The 19273-nt window shown below is 57.1% G+C and overlaps 3 protein-coding genes across 7 annotated transcripts; 1 reads left to right on the top strand and 2 right to left on the bottom strand.

Moving 5' to 3' along the window:
• The first annotated feature begins 91 nt into the window (after window positions 1-91).
• Window positions 92-9663, top strand: ZNF646 (zinc finger protein 646). 4 transcript variants are annotated; one of them, XM_027961871.2, is made up of 3 exons: window positions 92-520; window positions 2368-7790; window positions 9056-9663. In XM_027961871.2, exons 2-3 carry the CDS (start codon window positions 2450-2452, stop codon window positions 9175-9177), a joined length of 5463 nt encoding a protein of 1820 aa, XP_027817672.1. In that variant the 5' UTR covers window positions 92-520; window positions 2368-2449; the 3' UTR covers window positions 9178-9663. The 4 variants fall into 4 exon arrangements, with proteins under 4 accessions (XP_027817672.1, XP_042096096.1, XP_027817671.1 ...); XM_042240162.1 differs by having other exon boundaries at window positions 92-272; XM_027961870.2 differs by lacking the exon at window positions 92-520 and adding an exon at window positions 699-995.
• On the bottom strand, window positions 9588-14731 carry PRSS53 (serine protease 53). The gene is made up of 12 exons (XM_060405846.1): window positions 14642-14731; window positions 14339-14407; window positions 13680-13697; window positions 13419-13581; window positions 12832-13097; window positions 12540-12694; window positions 12162-12381; window positions 11222-11372; window positions 10894-11138; window positions 10669-10808; window positions 10234-10468; window positions 9588-9935 (listed from the first exon to the last, which is right to left on the bottom strand). Exons 1-12 carry the CDS (start codon window positions 14697-14699, stop codon window positions 9916-9918), a joined length of 1740 nt encoding a protein of 579 aa, XP_060261829.1. The 5' UTR covers window positions 14700-14731; the 3' UTR covers window positions 9588-9915.
• A 1293-nt stretch (window positions 14732-16024) lies between these two features.
• On the bottom strand, window positions 16025-18283 carry VKORC1 (vitamin K epoxide reductase complex subunit 1). 2 transcript variants are annotated; one of them, XM_027961874.3, is made up of 3 exons: window positions 18076-18283; window positions 16932-17041; window positions 16025-16470 (listed from the first exon to the last, which is right to left on the bottom strand). In XM_027961874.3, the coding sequence occupies exons 1-3, from the start codon at window positions 18246-18248 to the stop codon at window positions 16262-16264; spliced, it is 492 nt and encodes a 163-aa protein (XP_027817675.1). In that variant the 5' UTR covers window positions 18249-18283; the 3' UTR covers window positions 16025-16261. The 2 variants fall into 2 exon arrangements, with proteins under 2 accessions (XP_027817675.1, XP_027817676.1); XM_027961875.2 differs by lacking the exon at window positions 16932-17041 and having other exon boundaries at window positions 16365-16470.
• Between the last annotated feature and the right edge of the window lie 990 nt (window positions 18284-19273).

The following is a 19273-nucleotide window of genomic DNA, read 5'->3' on the forward strand; positions in this document are numbered from 1 at the left end:
AGCAAGGGGCAGGCGCTAGGACCCAGCGGGGGGGTGGGGGTGGGGGAGGGAAGAAGGGGAGGGACAGGAGGCGGGGCCGGCGAGCGGAAGTGGGAGAGAGCTTTCCCGGCAAGGGAGAAAGACAAAGTTCACCGGAGCAGCCCCAAGAGAAGGTGGCGGAGAAACACCTTGCAAGGGGTCTCTCTGGGTGCTAATGACAAGGAACACGGGAATAGGTTTACGGGATGCACCGACTATTGCTGGCGTGGCGCTAGATCACCGTGAACTGGAAGGTGGGAGGACAGAAACGCCATGCCCAAGATTTGTAATACCTAAATCCGCTTATATTCCACATTTCCCTTAATAGAAAGCATTAAGTGACGCTCCCTCCATCTGGCTTGAGAAATTTTTCAAGGAGCCCCACTATAAGTGTCGCCCAAGTACTGAGGTCAGGGCTGCAGAACGCTTTTTCTCCCTCTTCTGCGCTCAGTCAATATGCACCGGAACGATTTTAGCGGATCTTCCCGGAAGTGTGGCTAAGGTTAGTGCAGAATGAGCTCTTTGACCTACGTGGGCGGGGTCGGAGTCGCGCGTTAGTTGCTTCTCTCCTAGCACCGGAAATGTGTCTGTATAACCGCTGCTTGGAGGCGGGACAGAAGCATTTTTAAGGCGGAAGTTTCGCGGGGAAGCTTTTGAGGCTAGGACACTTCCTGTTTCCTAGTAACAATAGGAAGTGTCCGCGGAGCTGGGCGATAGACGGCTGGTTAGTGCCAGCTGCGCCCTTTTCCCTCTACCTCCTTCCTTTCCCCCCTCTCCTTTCCCTTTTTCCCTCCTCTTCCACTTCCTTGAGCCCTTGCAGAGTGTGCGTGTGTGGGAGCGCGAGAGCCCCCGCACAACCACCCTTTGGGGCGCGCGGCTGCAGTTAGGGTGAGGGTCCCATTGCGCAGGCGCACTCCCGTTCGCGGTCCCCAACGGACGCACCCGCGGCGGGAACGAGAAGGGGCCACCGGTGTGAGGTAGGGGTCCTAAGAGAAAACTGGCTGAGGAGGTGAATGAAATGAGGACCTCTTAGGTAGTTGATTCGGAGAGGAGACTCTTGAGCGAAGGGGCTTTGTGAGAAGTGAGAATTCTGGGAGCAGGTTCAGCAAGGAGGTTTAAATTCGGAGATAGGAGTTGTATTGGGGCCCCCGGAGGTTGGAAGAGTCCGAGTCAGAGAAGACCAAGGTGATGTAGGAGGCATGGGGGCCTGCTATGGAGTAAGGGCTTTGGAAAGAAGATTGAGTGAATGGGCTTCCTCGTGTGTCAACTGGAATAATAGAGGCATTGCAATGAGTTGTGAGAATTAAGTGACACTGAATTTGTTTAGCACAGGGCCTAGCACATGGTAATGCTTAGGTAGCACGGGTAGCTGCTGTTATCAATATTAAAAGAGAAGGTAGAAGGAAAAACGAGAAGGGATGGAGAGAAAAAAGTGATGAGTAATGGGAAAGAAAAAGGTAGGGGGCGAAGTACCAGAAAGGAGATGGAATTTCCAAGATGGAAGATGGTTTGGAACCCGGGGAACCCAAGAGAGTCTTTCAGAAAGGAGATTTTGTGACCCTGAAAGGAATAGGGCAGAAGGGGGAACAAATCAGCCCTTTTCTCTGTAAGAGGCTTCTAACCTCACTTCTCAGGTCCTAGGCTGTCTATTGGAGAAAGAGGCTGCTTTTTCAGTGCCTCTCTATGACAGTTGCTCAGTTTTGTCCGACTTTGTGACTCCATGGACTGTAGCCAACCATACTTCTCGGCATGGGATTCTCCAGGCAGGAATACTGGAGTGGGTTGCCATTCCCTTTTCCAGGGATCTTACTGACCTAGGAATTGAACCTGGGTCTCCTGCATTGCAGGCAAATTATTGTCTGAGCCACCAGAGAAGCCCCTTTCAGTGCCTTTAAGCTACTTTATTTAGCTGAGGGATGAAAGATGGAGGATTGGACTTACCTTATTGAAGGTCCTAGGAGAGGTACAAGTTTCCTTTTAAGATGTCCCGTAAGATAGGTTGTTTGTTTCAAAATTATAGAGAGCAGAGGGATAGGGACGGTAAGATTTTTGGGTCTTGGTCTGAAGGCAAGGTTTGTGATTAGAGATGGGATGCAATCCTTTAGATGTTAGTTTCCTTATATATACTTCTAGAGATGAGTTAGGCCTCAGAGAGCTTTCATATTTGGGGAACCTGTATTCAGAGACATTTTAAATGGTATTTCCGGGAACAGGTCTAGTTTAGAGCAGGTCTCTGGGCATTGCTACTTGGGGGTAACTCTGTGACCTCTGGTGAACTTGTTGCTCATATAAAATCAAGAGGCAAAGTTAATTCAGGCCTTCCTTCTGACCACTGCCCCCTTTTCCTAGGCCTTGGACCCTCCATCAGAGGAAGATGCTGCTGCCATTTGCCTGCTCTTCCTGAACCTCCAGGTTTCTGCCGCACTGCCCCATGGAGGACACGCCCACTTCACTCAGCTGCTCTGACTGTCAGCGCCACTTTCCTAGCCTCCCAGAACTGTCACGGCACCGAGAACTGCTCCATCCATCTTCCAGCCAGGGCATTGAGGCCGACAGCATCCCTCGGCCCTACCGCTGTCAGCTGTGTGGGCGGGGCTATCGTCACCCAGGGAGCTTGGTCAATCACCGCCGGACCCACGAGACTGGCCTTTTCCCCTGTACCACCTGTGGCAAGGATTTCACCAACCCCATGGCACTCAAGAGCCACATGAGGACTCATGCTCCTGAAGGCCGTCGGAGGCGCAGGCCTCCCCGCCCCAAGGAAGCCACTCCATGCCTCCAGGGGGAGACAGTGTCCACTGACTCCTGGGCCCAGAGGCTTGGCCCTGGGGAAGGCTGGGAAAACCAGAAAAAACATATTGAAGAGACATCTGGCTGTGAGTCTGGGCCAGACCCTAGGGCAACTGCGGGCACATGGGAAGGTCCACCCACCAGACAAAGAGAAGGCTGGGAAAGCCAGCCTGATCCTGAGGAGGGTGTAGAGGGCTGGGGTCCCACCACCAACTCTGCCAGAGACACTCCACTCCCCACCCCAGCCAGCAGTCTCCTTAGCAATTTGGAACAATATCTGGCTGAATCAGTAGTGAATTTTACCGGGGGCCAGGAGCCCACCCAGTCCCCTCCTGCTGAGGAGGAGCGGCGGTACAAATGCAGTCAATGTGGCAAGACCTACAAGCATGCTGGGAGCCTCACCAACCACCGCCAGAGCCACACTCTGGGTGTCTACCCTTGTGCCATCTGCTTCAAGGAGTTCTCTAATCTCATGGCTCTGAAGAATCACTCCAGACTCCATGCCCAGTATCGGCCTTACCAGTGTCCCCACTGCCCCCGTGCCTTCCGGCTCCCCCGAGAGCTGTTGGAACACCAGCAGTCCCATGAGGGTGAAAGTCAGGAGCAGCCGTGGGAAGAGAAAGGGATGCCCACCACCAATGGGCACACAGATGAGAGCAGCCAGGACCAGCTCCCTGGGACCCACATACTGAATGGCTCAGGGGAGCTGAGCACGTCTGGGGAGCTGGAAGACATTGGCCTGGAGGAATACCGGCCTTTCCGCTGTGGGGACTGTGGCCGTACTTACCGCCATGCTGGGAGCCTCATCAACCATCGCAAGAGCCACCAGACAGGTGTCTACCCCTGCTCCATCTGTTCGAAGCAGCTGTTCAATGCAGCTGCCCTCAAAAACCATGTGCGGGCCCACCACAGGCCCCGGCCAGGAGCTGGAGAGGATGGGCAGCCGTCAGTGCTGCCAGCTCCCCTGCCTCTGGCGGAGTCCACTCGCAAAGAAACAGAGGCCCCCTCCAGCACCTTAGACCACCGCCCGTATAAGTGCAATGAGTGCGGCCGGGCTTACCGGCACCGGGGGAGCCTGGTGAACCACCGCCATAGCCATCGGACAGGAGAGTATCAGTGCTCTCTCTGTCCCCGCAAGTACCCCAACCTCATGGCCCTGCGCAACCATGTGCGGGTACACTGCAAGGCTGCTCGCCGCAGCACAGGCCCAGAGCCCGAGGGGCCCCCCAGCCTCCTCAAGGTGGAGCTCCCACCTGACCCAGCGGGGCCAGAGACGACTCTACTTTCAGATCAAGGGCCTGGGTGCAAACATGAAGAGGGGGCCCCTGCTGTCCCCCCAGCCACAGATCGGACCATGCCACAGATATGTAGCGTGTGTGGGATGCTCTTTGAAGACTCTCGGAGCCTTGAACATCACAGGCGGACCCACGGGGAAGGGGCACAGAGCAGGACCGAGGCCAGGGAGTCACCTCCTCGGGTGTTTGCTTGCCGAGACTGTGGCAAGAGCTATCGCCACTCAGGCAGCCTTATCAACCACCGGCAGACCCACCAAACGGGAGACTTCAGTTGTGGGGCCTGTGCCAAGCATTTCCACACCATGGCTGCCATGAAGAACCATTTGCGTCGCCACAGTCGACGGCGGAGCAGGCGGCACCGGAGGCGGGCTGGCAGTGCTGGCGGCGGGGGAGAAGCCAAACCCCCATCAGACGGGAACTGGGCACCGGAGCCAGTGGACAGTGAGGGCCTGGGCTGTCCCCGAGACTCTTCCAGGGCAAGTCTGAGTGGAGCTGAAGGCAGCATGGAAAGCAGTGGGGGCTGTTTGCAGCCTGCAGCCGAAAGGGACAACTGTGGGATTGAGAGGAATGAGGCCTGTTTCCAGGGTGATAAAGAGAGCCAAGGCGCCGAGGAAGGACTGGAAAGGATGGAGGCCTGTTTCCTTGACAACGTGGACATCCCAGGTGCTGAGGAAAGCAATGGGACTCGCTTCTGCGATGGCCTCCCTGGGGTGGAGGAAGACCAGAAACCAGCCCCTGGCCAGCCCAGCTCCCCTTCCCGCTCTGCCAGCTCTGCTGCCTGGTCGGCTGAAGTCTCCCACACGTGTTCTGACTGTGGACATTCTTTCCCCCATGCCACTGGCCTGCTGAGCCATCGGCCCTGCCACCCACCGGGCATCTATCAGTGCTCCCTCTGCCCAAAGGAATTTGACTCCCTGCCTGCCCTGCGCAGCCACTTCCAGAACCATGGGCCCGGGGAGGCCGTCTCAACCCAGCCTTTCCTCTGTTGCCTCTGTGGCATGATCTTCCCTGGGCGGGCTGGCTACAGGCTTCACCGGCGCCAGGCTCATGACTCTGGCATGACTGAGGGCTCGGAAGAGGAGGGGGAGGAGGAAGGAGCTGCAGGGGCAATTTCCACTCACAGCCCCCCACTGCAGCTCTCAGAAGCCGAGCTGCTGAATCAGCTGCAGCGGGAGGTGGAAGCGCTGGATGGCGCTGGGTATGGCCACATTTGTGGCTGCTGTGGTCAGACCTATGATGACCTGGGGAGCCTGGAGCGTCACCACCAAAGCCGGAATTCCGGGAACACCACTGATGAGGTTCCCAGTCTCCTGCATCACCCAGCAGAGTCAGGTGACACCACGGTGGTGGTGGCAGACGGTGTCTTTGAGGGCACAGTGACCTCTCTCCCTGCAGAGGGTGGGGATGCAAAGCCCAGTGAGGGTGTAGGTGCCACGCTTGCCGACAGCCTTTGCCGGCAGGGTGAGGAAAGTTCTCTGGAGACCCAGCCCCGCCCCTTCCGCTGCAACCAGTGTGGCAAGACCTATCGGCATGGGGGCAGCCTGGTGAACCACCGCAAGATCCACCAGACCGGGGACTTTGTCTGCCCAGTCTGCTCCCGCTGCTACCCCAACCTGGCTGCCTACCGCAATCACCTGCGAAACCACCCACGCTGCAAAGGCTCGGAGCCCCAGGTGGGGCCTGTCCCAGAGGCAAAAGGCAGCAGTGAAGCCCAAACTCTGGCAGAGGAGGGCCTTGAGCAGGCCGAAGTGGAGAGGTTCCAGAAAGAACTTAAAGTGGAGCCCCTGGAGGAGGGGGCTAGAGTGAAAGAAGAGGCCTGGGAGGAGACGACTGTGAAGGGGGAGGAGACGACTGTGAAGGGCGAGGAGATGGAGCCAAGGTTGGAGACAGCAGAGAAGGGCTGCCAGACTGAAGCCAGCTCTGAGCGGCCCTTCAGCTGTGAGGTGTGCGGCCGCTCCTACAAGCACGCTGGCAGCCTCATCAATCACCGGCAGAGCCACCAGACTGGCCACTTCGGCTGCCAGGCCTGCTCCAAAGGCTTCTCCAACCTCATGTCCCTGAAGAACCACCGGCGCATCCACGCCGATCCCCGGCGTTTCCGCTGTGCCGAGTGCGGGAAGGCCTTCCGCCTGCGGAAGCAGCTGGCCAGCCACCAGCGGGTCCACCTGGAGCGCAGTGGGGGTGGGGGCTCCCGCAAGCTGTCCCTGGAAGATCGGCCCTTTCGTTGCGGGCAGTGCGGGCGGACCTATCGCCACGCGGGCAGCCTCCTGAACCACCGGCGCAGCCATGAGACAGGCCAGTACAGCTGTCCCACCTGCCCCAAGACCTACTCCAACCGCATGGCCCTGAGAGACCACCAGAGGCTACACTTGGAGAGCCGGCGGCGGCGGGCCGGGCTGTCCCGGCGGGCAGCTGTGCGCTGCGCCCTCTGTGGTCGGGGCTTCCCTGGCCGAGGGTCCCTGGAACGGCACCTGCGAGAGCATGAGGAAGAGACCAGAGGTGGTCAGGGAGGCCCAGATGGCACAGAGGGTGGTCAGGGGAACCTGGCTGATGACCAGGGACTGGAGGACAGATCGGGTGGTACTGAGTCAGGACCTCAGCTGGAGGATGGAGCCACAAGGCCAGCAGAGCCAAGTCAGAGCCCCATCAGTGCAGCGGGTTTAGAAGCCACAGAGCCAGCATCCTGGGGCATGGGGGAAGCAGATGAGTGGCGAGCAGACCAGGGACCGGTGAATCATGATGGAGATTGGGTTCCTGGGGGTCATGTACTGACCAAGCCAGAAGATGAGTCCGGGGACAGTGTCCCCAGAAGTCCTTGTCCCCTTGGCAACACCCAGCCCAATGGACCTAGTCTGACTCCAGTGGACAGCTGGGACAGTGGAGACTGTGGCCCTCAGCCCCAGCCAGAGAGCCACTCCTTCTCCTGCAGCCATTGTGGCAAGATCTCCTGCCAGTCAGAGGGCCCCTCGAACCACCACAGCACCCACAAGACTGACCGTCACTATTGCCTGCTCTGCTCCAAAGAGTTCTTGAATCCTGAGGCCACTAAGAGCCACAACTGCAACCACATAGCTGCCCAGACCTCCTGCCCTGACTGTGGCGAGGCCTTTGAGTCCCACCATGAACTTGCCAGCCACCTACAGACTCATGCCAGGGGCCTCAGTCAGGTGTCACCCCAGGTGGAGGCCAGAAGCCCCAAAGCAGGGCCTGAGGAGGTGGAACACCCTGGTAAAGGGAAAGCCCCATCAGAACCCCCCAGGGCCCCAGGTGAGAATGTGGGGAGAGCTAATGGAGGCCAGGGTGTTGAGTCCTTGGTGGCTGTGCATGAGGAGCGGCCCTTCCGCTGTGCCCAGTGTGGGCGTTCCTATCGCCATGCTGGTAGCCTGTTGAACCACCAGAAGGCTCACACTACAGGACTCTACCCCTGCTCCCTCTGTCCCAAACTTCTTCCCAACCTGCTGTCCCTTAAGAACCATGGCAGGACCCACACGGACCCGAAGCGCCATCGCTGCAGCATCTGTGGCAAGGCCTTTCGGACAGCGGCCCGGCTGGAGGGCCATGGGCGGGTCCATGCACCCCGGGAGGGGCCCTTCTCCTGCCCCCACTGTCCCCGCCATTTCCGCCGTCGAATCAGCTTCCTGCAGCACGAGCAGCAGCACCAGGAAGAGTGGACGGTGGCCAGCTCTGGTACGGGGGCACCAGCAGGCTTGGGCAGAGGGCTGAAGGGTCTTGGAGGAGGTGGGCACACAGTAGAGGGTAAACACTGGCCCCATGGTGGGCAGGAAAGCAAGGAGTGAGAGGATCATGGGGATTCCAGGAGGCGGCTCAGGCTGGGATAAGGAGAAAGCTAGGTCGAGGATGCTGCCTTTTGAGTGGCTGAGATCTGACCCCTTGAGTCAGGTATATAGGGAGCATCCAGGGTTGGTGCAGGGAGGTGGTGGCAGGGTCGGAGCCAAGGCAACTGCTAGGGCTCCCCTGCTGTACTGGAGCCAAAGATGAATGGTCTTTCTGTTTGGGGGGGGGGACTGGTAGCCAGCTACCATCTGGTTATTATAGACACCTCTGGAAACCCTTCTGATCCAGCCAGTTAAGTAATGATTTCCAGAGAAAAAGATGATCTCAGTTCTGCTCTTAGAGTAAGCCAGGATCCCAGAAATGAGGAAGGGGGCATAGGAGGCACCCCCAGGCTGGACTGCTTTGTGGCTTCCACGCCAACTTGTTCAGGGAAACCAGGTCACTTGTTGGCACTCAGTGCCCTGTCCCTTTCCCCATATCTTGTCTCTGCTCCCCCTCCTCTTTTCTTGGAAAATGGACCCTTGGCCCTTGCCCACCCCTGTTGGTCCGCGTCTCCTCTTCCCTTTATTCATCCTTCTCTCTGTGCTGTGCATTTCCTTTTTGGGATCCAACTAAACCACCCTTTCCACCTGCACATCCCCCTCCCCGCCAGCACACCTTTAACTGGAGGACTGAGTCACAGATAATTGTTTCTTTGAAGCCAGGCCCAGCTGTGGCAACAACAGTCATTAGCCCCTATCTCCCGTCCTCAATCAGGGGAATCTTCATAGAAAGTCACCTCCGCCCAGACTTGTGGAGGAATGGGAGAGCCGGTTCTCTCTGCAAGTCGCAGGCTCACCCTCCTCCTCTAGGGGCCTGTAGCTCTTATCCCAAGACCCCTTCCATCTAGTGCCTGGGTGTCCCTGAGAGAGTAGATGGTCCCCTTGACCAGGGATCATCAGGGCAGGTGGGGACAGCGGTGAGATTCCCCTGAGAGTGCTGACAAGGTGGCTTTTAGGAGAAAAGATTTCTTGTGACCCCAAGGGAATGAGCAAGGAGCTAATTAGCCAGGTTTGGGAAAATAATTGGGAATTCACATATAGGACTGTGGGGTAGGGAGCTGGGTACATGCTGTGTGGGGTTTGCCCCCTCAGTTACCTCCTCTCTCTCTTCCCCAGGAACCCCAAAGGCACCAGCGGCGGGCAGAGGGGACTTGTCATTGCCGCCTCCACCCACCCCCACGGCCCCACTCCTGGACCCTTCACCCCAGTGGCCTACAGACCTCAGCTTCTCCCTCTGAAGTTCCAGTCTCCAAAGATCAGAATGGGGGGGTGGGGGGTCAGGGCGAGTTGCAGGGAAAGGCTTGATCTCCTTGTTTTGCTCAGGAGTAGTTTGGGCATCCCCAGCTCTTTTCTCCTCTCCTCCTTCAAAGAGGACCCAGATCTGGCTTCTTTCCCAAGGAGGGGGTGAGATGTTCCTTCTGTCCTGTCCTTGAGGGACCTCCATTGCCTCAGTTTTTGTCAACAGGTTCTTTGCTATGACCAGCCGCACCAAGAAACCCAGTGCCCAGCTTGGCCACGATGCTGGGCCACCCTTACCAGCCAGATTCCAACACCAGGGAGAGGCAGATTTAAAGAGCGCCCCCACAGGTGGAAATGTTGCCTGTGGACGGGGAGCCTTTTACTACAATTTGTAACTTATTTTCTAAAGTCTATTTTGTAACAATTTATTTAAGTTTAAAAAAACAGGAAAATTGCTCCCCCCAAAAAAAGAAATTTTCAAAGTACTTGGCTGGTGTCATTGAATCTGAAGGGATGAATAGGAAAAGCTCGGGACGCCTGCGTTGGACCGCAGAGCTGGGTAGGGGGCATCCACGGGCGACATCTCCCTGTCCTGCAGGGTGGAGCTTTCAGGGCAGGTTCCTTCCCAGAGCCCTTTGTGCTGTTGGACCTGCCTGGGAAAGGCGGGGGGCTGGATGGGAGAGAGGCAATTCCGTGGGAGTTGCCTTGCTGTGACTGCAGCGTCCCAGAGCCACCTGTCAACAGTTGGCTGGCTGGCCTGTCAGGGAGAGGAAGGAGGGTGGGGTTGGTCTCGAGCTCACAGCTTCCCTCCCTCCTCAAAGGAAGAGGAAGGAGGTGCCCCTGAGCCCCTGTGACAGATTTGAAAAGTGAAGGCTGCACAGGTTAAGAGGTGTGCTCCTAACCAGTCAATGACAAGAGCCAGTACTTGAATCCCCATGACTCCGTCCACGGCTCCACCTGCCGCAGCTGGAGGTGGCTGGGGACAGATGGCCTCAGGCCGGCTGACAAGGGGTCTGCGGAGGCAGGTGTTGGCAGGAGGCCCCAGGGCCACGTACTCATGTTAGCCGCGCAGCTTCGGGGCTCGGGCTCGGGCTCGGGCTCGGGCTCAGGCTCCGGCTCCTCAGCGAAGTAGACCTGCCAGTCCAAACTGCTGACCCAGTTCTCATAGGTGGGGAGCGCCGCAAAGACGGCAGGTCTTGCGGGGCCTTGGCAGGCATCTCCGAAGCTGTGCAGCCCAGCCAGGAACCATGTGCCCCTCACTTCGTGCACCAGCGGTGCCCCCGACAGGCCCTGAAAGGGGTCAGGTCAGGGGACACTGGATTTTGACTTCCTCTTCTCCCTAGGCAGCTGCATGGGGCAGGAGGGGCCGGGGCTGGGGGTCTGGCTCTTTGGGAGCCAGTTGGCAGAAAGCCTGAGTTACAGGTGGAGGTCAGGCTGTGAGTGGGAGGGCGAGGGGTCTGTGGGGCGACGTTAGGGGGAATGGGTCTCACCTCACAGCTGGGCGGCTCGCCCACGACGCTGGTACACACCATCCCCGGCAGAATGCTGTTGCCCCCGAGGGCTGCGCGCAGGCGGCTACAGGCCCTGGGCCCCAGGAGGGTCACAGGCACTGTCTGAGGGGAGCCGGTGTCTGCAGGGTGAGGGAGAGGACCCAGCTGGTACCTCAGCCTCCAGGCTGCATGCCCAGCTCTGGGAGCCCTCTCCTGTCCACACACCTGCTCCTTGGCGGGCCAGCCCTAGGACCCAGCCGCGTTCCCCATCAGGCAGGCGGTGGTCCGAGTAGGGCAGGCAGAGGGGCCGCAGGCTGGGGCCCAGGGTTACAGGCTGGGCCAACAGCAGGAGGGCCACATCATAGCCTCCCTCCGGGTGGGTATATGCCCCATGCAGGATGACTTGCTTCAGGCCCGACTCCTCTGGTCCGCCCGCCAGGCCTACCGTCCATTCCTCTGGGGTCTGGCGCCTGTGCAAGGACGGCATTGACAGCACTGGGTAGCAGAGCCACCATCAGAAGTTGGGGCACAGGGTGAGGGAATCAGGGCTCACCCAATGAAGCAATGGGCAGCAGTCAGCACCACCTCCTCTGACACCAGGGCTCCGCCGCAAGCCAGCTTCCCTTGGTGCTTCAGCCTGGCGTCCCAGGGCCATGGGGAGGGAGCTCCTGCCTGAGGGCCTTCTCTCTTCAGAGATCCACAGGCTGAAACAGATGCATTACATCATCTGCCCTCTCTAAATGCTCACTGCATGCCAGGCCCTGCGCTAAGAGCTTCCCCTGTGCTATCGAATATCCTCACATTATCCTTTTAAGCTGAATCTTTGTTATTTTCGTTACCGAAGTAACCAACATTCCAGAAGTTCAGTGACTTTCTAGCTCAGTAACCACAGGCAAGTAGCCAACTTGGGATTCAAAACGCAGGGCCTAAGCTTTTAACCCTGATGGTCCAGCATCATGGGAGTGGCCCGCTCATCATTCCTCTACCCCGCCTGTCTGCACCCCTCTGGGCTTGGAATGGCCCCAGAACTCCTGGCTCACTGATGCTTCTCTTACCATCAAGATAGGCCTTCCGTCCCAGGAATTATTTTGCATGCCATTTGCATGTTAGTCACTTAATGCCAGAATTTACGCCCCACTAAGTGGGAACCCTGCCCTCTCCAATCTTGTGGAGTCCCTGCTTGGAAATTTGCATCTTACCCCCCCCAGACCTTCAGCCAGGTACCAGAAATTCCTCTTCTTACCTGAATCCAAATGCATAAAGTTCTGAAATGTCTATCTCTCAGCCATAAATGGAGCTATTCCCATCCTGGTCTGAAAGGGTCCTTTAAATTCCCTTGTTAGCCTGTGGCAGTGTGTGGATGCCTTGTTAATCAGTTTTCTATTCTGAACTGAAATTTATTCCGCTATGGCTCCCACCTGCTGCCCAGAAGTCCTCATGCAGCCCAGGGGGAGGTTCCCCCGCATCCCACTCCTGACACCCACTGCTCATACCTACACAGCTGTCCTCATCACTGATCTCCGGGGTGTCTGGGTTCTGGGTTAGGAAGGCTGCCCCCTGAGCTCGAGCCTGCAGCCAGGAGCTGTGAGCAGCCATATTGGTCAGCAGCACAGGAGTATCTTCCCGGGCACAGCTTGATGCAAAACTGATGATCCCAGCTTGAACCCAGTGTCCATCGGGTTCGCGGCACAGCACGGGACCCCCGGAATCTCCCTGGAGTGGGCAGTGTTGTCAGAGACAGACATCTGAGCCCCAGCCCTCGGTGGACACCCTCCATGGGCCGCCCTTCCATCCATCCCTGTGGATTGAGTGTCCAGCCTATGGCAGGCCCTCTTCCCTTCTGTTCCCTTCCCCTGTCCTCCTCCTCAGACCTGACAGGGCCCCTGCATCCCAGGCTGGGGACCCCCACACAGCATCCCAGGCCGGGCGGGACTGGCCAGTGACCGCTGGTGCAGGCGGTTGTAGAGACAGTTACACGTGGGGCGGCTGATTAGACGCAGGCGCAGATTCCGTAGGGTCCTGGGAGCTGGCAAAAAGAGGGGGTTGGGGCCAAAGTCTGGGCCCAGAGGAGCAAGGGAGCCCGGGAATGGGAACAGTTAGCAGCTGAGGTTGTGTGACCTTGGGCAAGCCAAGTACCTCTCTCGGCTTCAGGCTAGCACTTACCATCATTGGTGTCCTGATCCCAGCCAGTGGCCCAGCAGGAAGTCCCAAAGGGGAAGCGATGGGCAGGTCGGGGCAAACAGAGAGGTGTGTGGGCTATGGGGTGGGCGAGTCGGAGCAGGGCCAGGTCCGAGCCCTGGCTGTAATGGTTGTAGGCCCTGGGCAGCTGCAGAGCCGTTATCCCCACCTCCTCAGCCCCTGGGCTCAGACCTTCATGCTGCAGAGAACCCAGGACAACTGACCAGGAGTTCAGTTCTGTCATTGCCTCCCTGGTAGGGGGAGAGGGGACAAGACCCAAACATTGAGTGCCAACAGAGACATTGACACCATAGGAGATAGCACAAGGAGGTGACAGATGGACAAAACTGTGGTTGTGAACAAGGGCCATCCTTCTCCCAATCTCAGCTGTCACACTTGTAAGACTTCTACCATGAAAGTTTGACATTAACTTGATAGTGTGTTCCTGGCATGTGGCACATTTTAAATGAATGGTAGCTTGTTATTCTAGGGGCAGGGCTCAGTCTTGCAGGGCTTGGGGACAAATCACCCACCCCAAAGCCAGAAATCTTTTGACTGCAGCCATGACTCACTTTTCAAAGCAGTGGGCCGCAGTGAGGACCCAGCTGTCCGCCACCAGGGACCCGCTGCAGATGTGGATGCCCTGCCTCCTCACGCTGGCCTGCCACGGCCACTCGCCAGGCACTGTGTTGCCCTCCTGAGGCTCAGGGGGACCAGGGCCTCGCTGCCCACATGCTGTGGAGAGGCAGGAATCAGGCTGACAGCAGGGCCCTGGCCTGCCCTCACCCCCAGCACAACCCAGACCCAAGCAAGGCCCAGGCCCCACAACTTACCACGCTGAGCTTGAAGACCTGGGAAGAGAGAGACGCAGGTAAGCCTTGGGGGAGGGGACCTGCCCAGCCCAGCCTTGGTGGAGGGGACAGGTTTGCGGGGGACTGGCCTGGGTCCTTGCTATGACTGTCTGTGGCTACCTCACCGGCCCCTCCCAGAATGAAAATATTTATATGAGGTCAAGAAACAGCTTTTATTGGAAGCTATTCAGAGTGTACACTCAGTCATTAATTCTCTTTTCTCAGCTGTGCTCAGCACTCCTGGGCATTGAGTGGCAGGACCTGGGGTTCAGCTTGGGACCAGGCCAACCCTCCTCCAGGCTTCAGAACCCCCAACTCCTGCCCCCACCGCTGAGTCAGGGAGCAGCCTGTGCCTGTGGAGAGCATTAGCTTAATTGTGCCCTGGGCTGTGGAGGCCTAAGAGGAAGGATTAGAGGCCTGCGTCATGTCCAAGTTGGGGAGGGCATCAAGAGTTGAGACTCACTCCACCCCTCTTCTGACAGCTTGGCCTCCCCCGTCTTTTTAGAAAGAGACTCTACCAAAGGTTTCCCTGGCCTGCGTCTTCCCCATCACAGGCACACACAGACACACCCATTGAACATGGGAGAGACAGGATGTATGTAAAGAAGGGGAGCCTGAGACCAAAGGGCCCTAGAACTTGCCTAAAGCCATTATGGAAGGAGAGAGGCCAATGAGGGCACTGGGTACACACACAGGCATAATGACAGTTCCTGCAGACACAGATTATAATCCAGTCCAAGGAAATCACACCCATTTGGACACAGGCGGCCACATACACCTCCCCCCCCACACACACCCGGACACAGTTACCTTGCCACAGGCTGACTGTCACCCCCACCCCCAGGCAGGCTTCCTCCCACACACCCAGCTTCAGGGGCTGCTCCGGCAGAGGACAGCCCCCAAACCATCACCGTAACCCCCCCACCCAAACCTGGGTGACTCACCCTCTGTGAGGACCACGGCTCCCAGGATGAACAGCTTCAGTCCCCAGCTCTGCTTCATGCTGCCCCAGGTCAATCTGCCGCCTGTGCTCTGGTTCTCAAGAGAGGCCACCTGGGTCTCCCTAGCTCCACCTCTGCCCCACCCCCAATTTGCTAGGAGTCAGGTGTCATTGCTTTTGCTGGGCTGGAAGGGGGCCAGCAGTTTCTAGCTCTGGGGCTGTGGCTGTGTGACCCTGGGCTATTCAGCACCTCTCGCTGGGCCTCAGCCGTGGCCTTGCTGCCTGGGTTCACATCCCAGATCCCCCTAACACGTGAATGACTTTGGACAATTAGCTCCTCATGCCTTGTCTGAAAAGCTCAGAGCTGTTGGATGTAAAAATGCCTTTACCGCAGCCTGGCAGAGTGAACTTGCTACCAGCAGGGAACCTGGTACAGGTGAAGAGCATGGTTGGCAGGCCTTTCCCACCTCTCTCCCAGGTTTGGGCCCAAGTGGGTTTCACATACCTTCTCTCATCTTGCTTCAGAGGCAGTATGTGCCGGTTTGGGTGTCAAGAGGTCAGACTCTCTGCTTCTTGCTGGCTGAAGCTAGCAAATCTCAATGCCTTTCTGCCACCTTCCTGGGAAACAGGGTTATGTGGGGTGCACCTCCCTCACCATTTTAATTTTTTGGCTGCATTGTGCAGCTGGTGGGATCTTACCTCCCCAACCAGGGATCGAAGCCTGGCCCATGGCAGTGAAGGTGTGGAGTCCTAACCACTGGACAACCAGGGAATTCCCTACAACATTCAAGGGGCTTGAGCATCCTTGGATTTTGGTTTGGGAAGTGGGACGGGTCTTGGAACTAATCTCCTATGGATACCAAGAGATGACTGTAATAATACCTACCTCATACAATTGCTATAGGGATTAAATGAGTAGACAGATGTCATGTTCTTAAACCGTGCTTTGTATGTAGATAAGTACTTAGTATACATTAGGAAAAACAAAACAAAAACACAGCCTGTGCCTGTCCTTCCAAGGCTATCAAGACTGGCTTCTAGTGGTAGATAAGGGAGCTGGAGGGGTTAAGGTTAGACTACAGGAAGAACTTCCAGGCACGTCTGCACAGAACCAGAAAGTCAGCTCGCCCTTGCAAGCACATACCTGGCTGCCCAAGAAGATGAGGCCTGGCTTCTGTGGGTAGCAGGCACAAGCTGCCAGCCTGTTTCCTGGGGGTGGGGGCTGATGGCGCCCCAGGTTTTGCTGACTCCACATACTGGAGAAGGGACTAATCACCCTTCCCAGGCAGGCCCTCCACTCTCCCTCTGACTCATATCTTCCAGTCCCAGAGGAGGAAAGATCAGGGGAAGCCCAATACTAAGGTCCCTGGCAGACAGATGGCTCAGATTTGGCCAATTTAAGTAAGAAATTTTATTGCTCCAAACCTTCCCTCCTGGAGCAACAGCAGGAGCTTTGGAAATCAGCCTTTGGGGACAGAAACAGAGGCACTAAGGTAGAGCAAACAGTGTGGCATGTTTGGTTCATTGTCCTGTGTGGGAGTATGGCAGGGGCAACTTGCAGACTCTTCCAAGGACCCAGACGTGGCCTTCTTGGGCAAAGGTCAGTCTGGCTTGGGGTGAGGGCTCAGTGCCCCTTGACCTTGTCCTGGGGTCCCTGGACCTCTCGGAAACTGAGCACCGTCAGGCCCACATTGATGGCGTAAGTAGTGATGCAAACGATGCAGAAATCATAGAGCACGAAGAACAGGATCCAGGCCAGGTACACAGAACCAGCTAGAGACACCAAGGAACTCAACCTCAGTAGAACAGACACCCTGCGGCCCTGCAGGCAGCCTGTAAAGCAGAAAAGGGGCAGATGTAGGCTCTGGGAACTAGCCACTACTAGAACATGCCATGACTCCATGGTGCCACCCAGAGAGCAGGGGCTATTGGGGAAAGAGCCTCTAAAATGAGCAGCTCAGACAGGCCCCACCACGACCCTGGTTCTCCTACGTGTTCAACGATCCCTGGGACCAAAATAGTGAATTTTCCTGCTGAGCTCTATGTGAGATGAGAGACAGCAACCCTTGGGTTTCCCCCAGAAGGGAGTCTTTTCTAGAAAATCGGGCTCCTGGGAAGTCTCTAAGGGCCCTCTGGTTCTGACAGTAAAGACTCCTGTAAGTTCCCACCTCCTTGGTGCTCAGTGATGCGCAATTAGTTGGCCATCAGATGTCTGGGTCACCAAGACTGCAAGAGTTCCGGCTAGGCTGGCCAAGAGGGGAAGGGGGCTGTCACGAGAGGGTGAGGCCACTCACCTAACAACAACTGCAGTGTGTAGAAGATGCAACCAAATATGCTGTTGGATTGATTGAGGACGCTGTCTTTGCCCAGCACGTGTTCCACCAGTCCGAAGCCACGGCCCCACCTGGTGGAAGTGAAGTGAAGTCGCTCAGTCGTGTCCAACTCTGCTTCCCCGTGGACTATAGCCCACCAGGCTCCTCAGTCCAAGGGATTTTCCAGGCATGAATACTGGAGTGAGTTGCCATTTCCTTCTCTGGGGGATCTTCCCGACCCAGGGATGGAAACCGGGTCTCCCAGATTGTAGGCAGATGCTTTACCATCTGAGCTAGCAGGGAAGCCCACACTTGGTGGAGGGGAGGGCCTAAGTTAGGAGTGTCAACCCAGTGCCCTGAGCCCTATCCTGGGTTATTTCCAAGAAGCCGGCTGGGCTGTCCTTCCCCATCTCATCCTTCCCCCAACCCCTACATGAGTCCAAGGGTCAGTGACCTCCGAGCATAGCCTTTCTTTGGCCAAGGCAGGAGTCCATGTCACTGCCTGTCCTCCCCCATCCCCAGGTCAGGCCTGGCCATGGCTCTCCCATAGGCTCTTCTTTTCATCCTAGACTTTCAATAAATCCTAGGATGGTAAGGTGCGTTTAACCCTTCATCTTATTTACCAGAGGCTGGGAAACCAGGACAGAATCTCTCTGCCTTGGACCCTTAAATCTCCAGCGCCCCCGCCACCCTCTCCCCTTTTCTGTCTCAGGTCATCCCACAAACCCTGTATCCTCATCCCACAAACCCTGTATCCTCAAGCAAAACCAGACCTGGCCACCTTGTCGCCAGGCACGCCCATCCTTAAGACCATAATCAGTTCCTACACTCGACCCTATCTCCCTGGGTCCTGCCCGGTCACTGTTATACCTTGTCTTCAGGATTCACATGCATTCCCTCGAATAGCCCCAGTCCCCAGAACTATCTGTCCCCTTAGCCCCACACTCCTGTCTCGGACACACTCGTTTCTCCAGGCAACGCTCCCTTGAGCAGCCTGGTCCCGCGCGTCCGCTCCCCGGGAACCCCAACCCCCGATTGACCTGGCAGCCTGGCTGCCATGCGCACCGGGACCCCATGCACCGCTCCCACGTGCAGCGGTCCCCCAAGCCCTCCACTCCCCGTGCACCTGGAGGAGAAGACGCGCGAACAGCTGATGGCGGTGCCCACGTCGCAGAGCGCGCGGTAATCCCGGTCCCGGGCGCGCGCCGCCTTCACGTGCAGCGCGTAGAGAGAGAGCACTAAGCCCGCGAGGCAGAGCGCGAGCCGCACCCACCCCGGACTCCGCCAGGTAGTGCCCATATCTTCGGGTCCTGCCCAAAGCCTCAGCCGGAAACGAACCGGCCACGGGGCAGGGGCGGGGCCGGATTTGACCACGCCCACTCCCGCCCCTCTGACTGAACGATTGGTCTACTGGTCTCGCCCCTCCTGATCTAATTGGTTGTTCCTATGATTTGGCATGCGTGCTGCCGCGGTAGGAAAACAGTTGAGGAATGCTGGGACTGGAAAACCAATTAAGGGACATGGGTACTTATGGATTGGACGGCCTGCCAGGCATGATGGGAATTGCAGTCCGGGCGGCTGCAGTGCCTCAAGGATAATGGAATCTCCGGAGGTTTACAAGTTATATTAATCAGGCTAACAATATATAGCGTTTACTCTAGTCCAAGCCCTGTTTTAACTTTGGAGAATCCTGGAACTAGAGACCAGCGGATCAGGGAATCCAGGGCATACTGCGATCTGATCAAGAACCAAGCGTTTTCCCTAAAATTATCTGACAGCATAGCCTCCAATCCGCCTAGTTTGCCCAGCCATTCCCTCCTGCTGCACCAGCGCCTCTTGCTGGCCGATATCTACGTCTCTCTCCTACATTTCCAGCTCCATCAGCTTCATATCCTGGACAGTATCCTAACCTCTGTTCTATTGTGGCGCCACCTGGCGAAACCTGAGCCCAGGTCAACCCAACAGTCCTCCATTCGAAGCCTTTGATGGGTTAGCTGACCTCTCCCTTTCACACACCAGTATTTATTAATGAGCCATCTCACCCAGGATAGGCTTTCCGGGTGGCGCAGTGGTAAACAATCTGCCTGCCGATGCAGGAGCTGCAAGAGACGCGGATTCCATTCCTGGGTCGGGAAGATCCTCTGAAATAGGAAATGGCAGCCTGTTCCAGTATTCTTACCTGGAAAATTCCATGGATAGAGGAGCCTAGCGGGCTACAGGTCACAAAGAGTTGGACACGACTGAGCATACACACACACACACCTCACCTATACCTCCCCTTCCTTCCATTTGCATTGGAACTTCCCCCCTCATTTTAGAAGCTG

This window comes from Ovis aries, chromosome 24, assembly GCF_016772045.2.
Source record: "Ovis aries strain OAR_USU_Benz2616 breed Rambouillet chromosome 24, ARS-UI_Ramb_v3.0, whole genome shotgun sequence".
In the NCBI taxonomy this organism is placed as follows: Eukaryota; Metazoa; Chordata; class Mammalia; order Artiodactyla; family Bovidae; genus Ovis; species Ovis aries.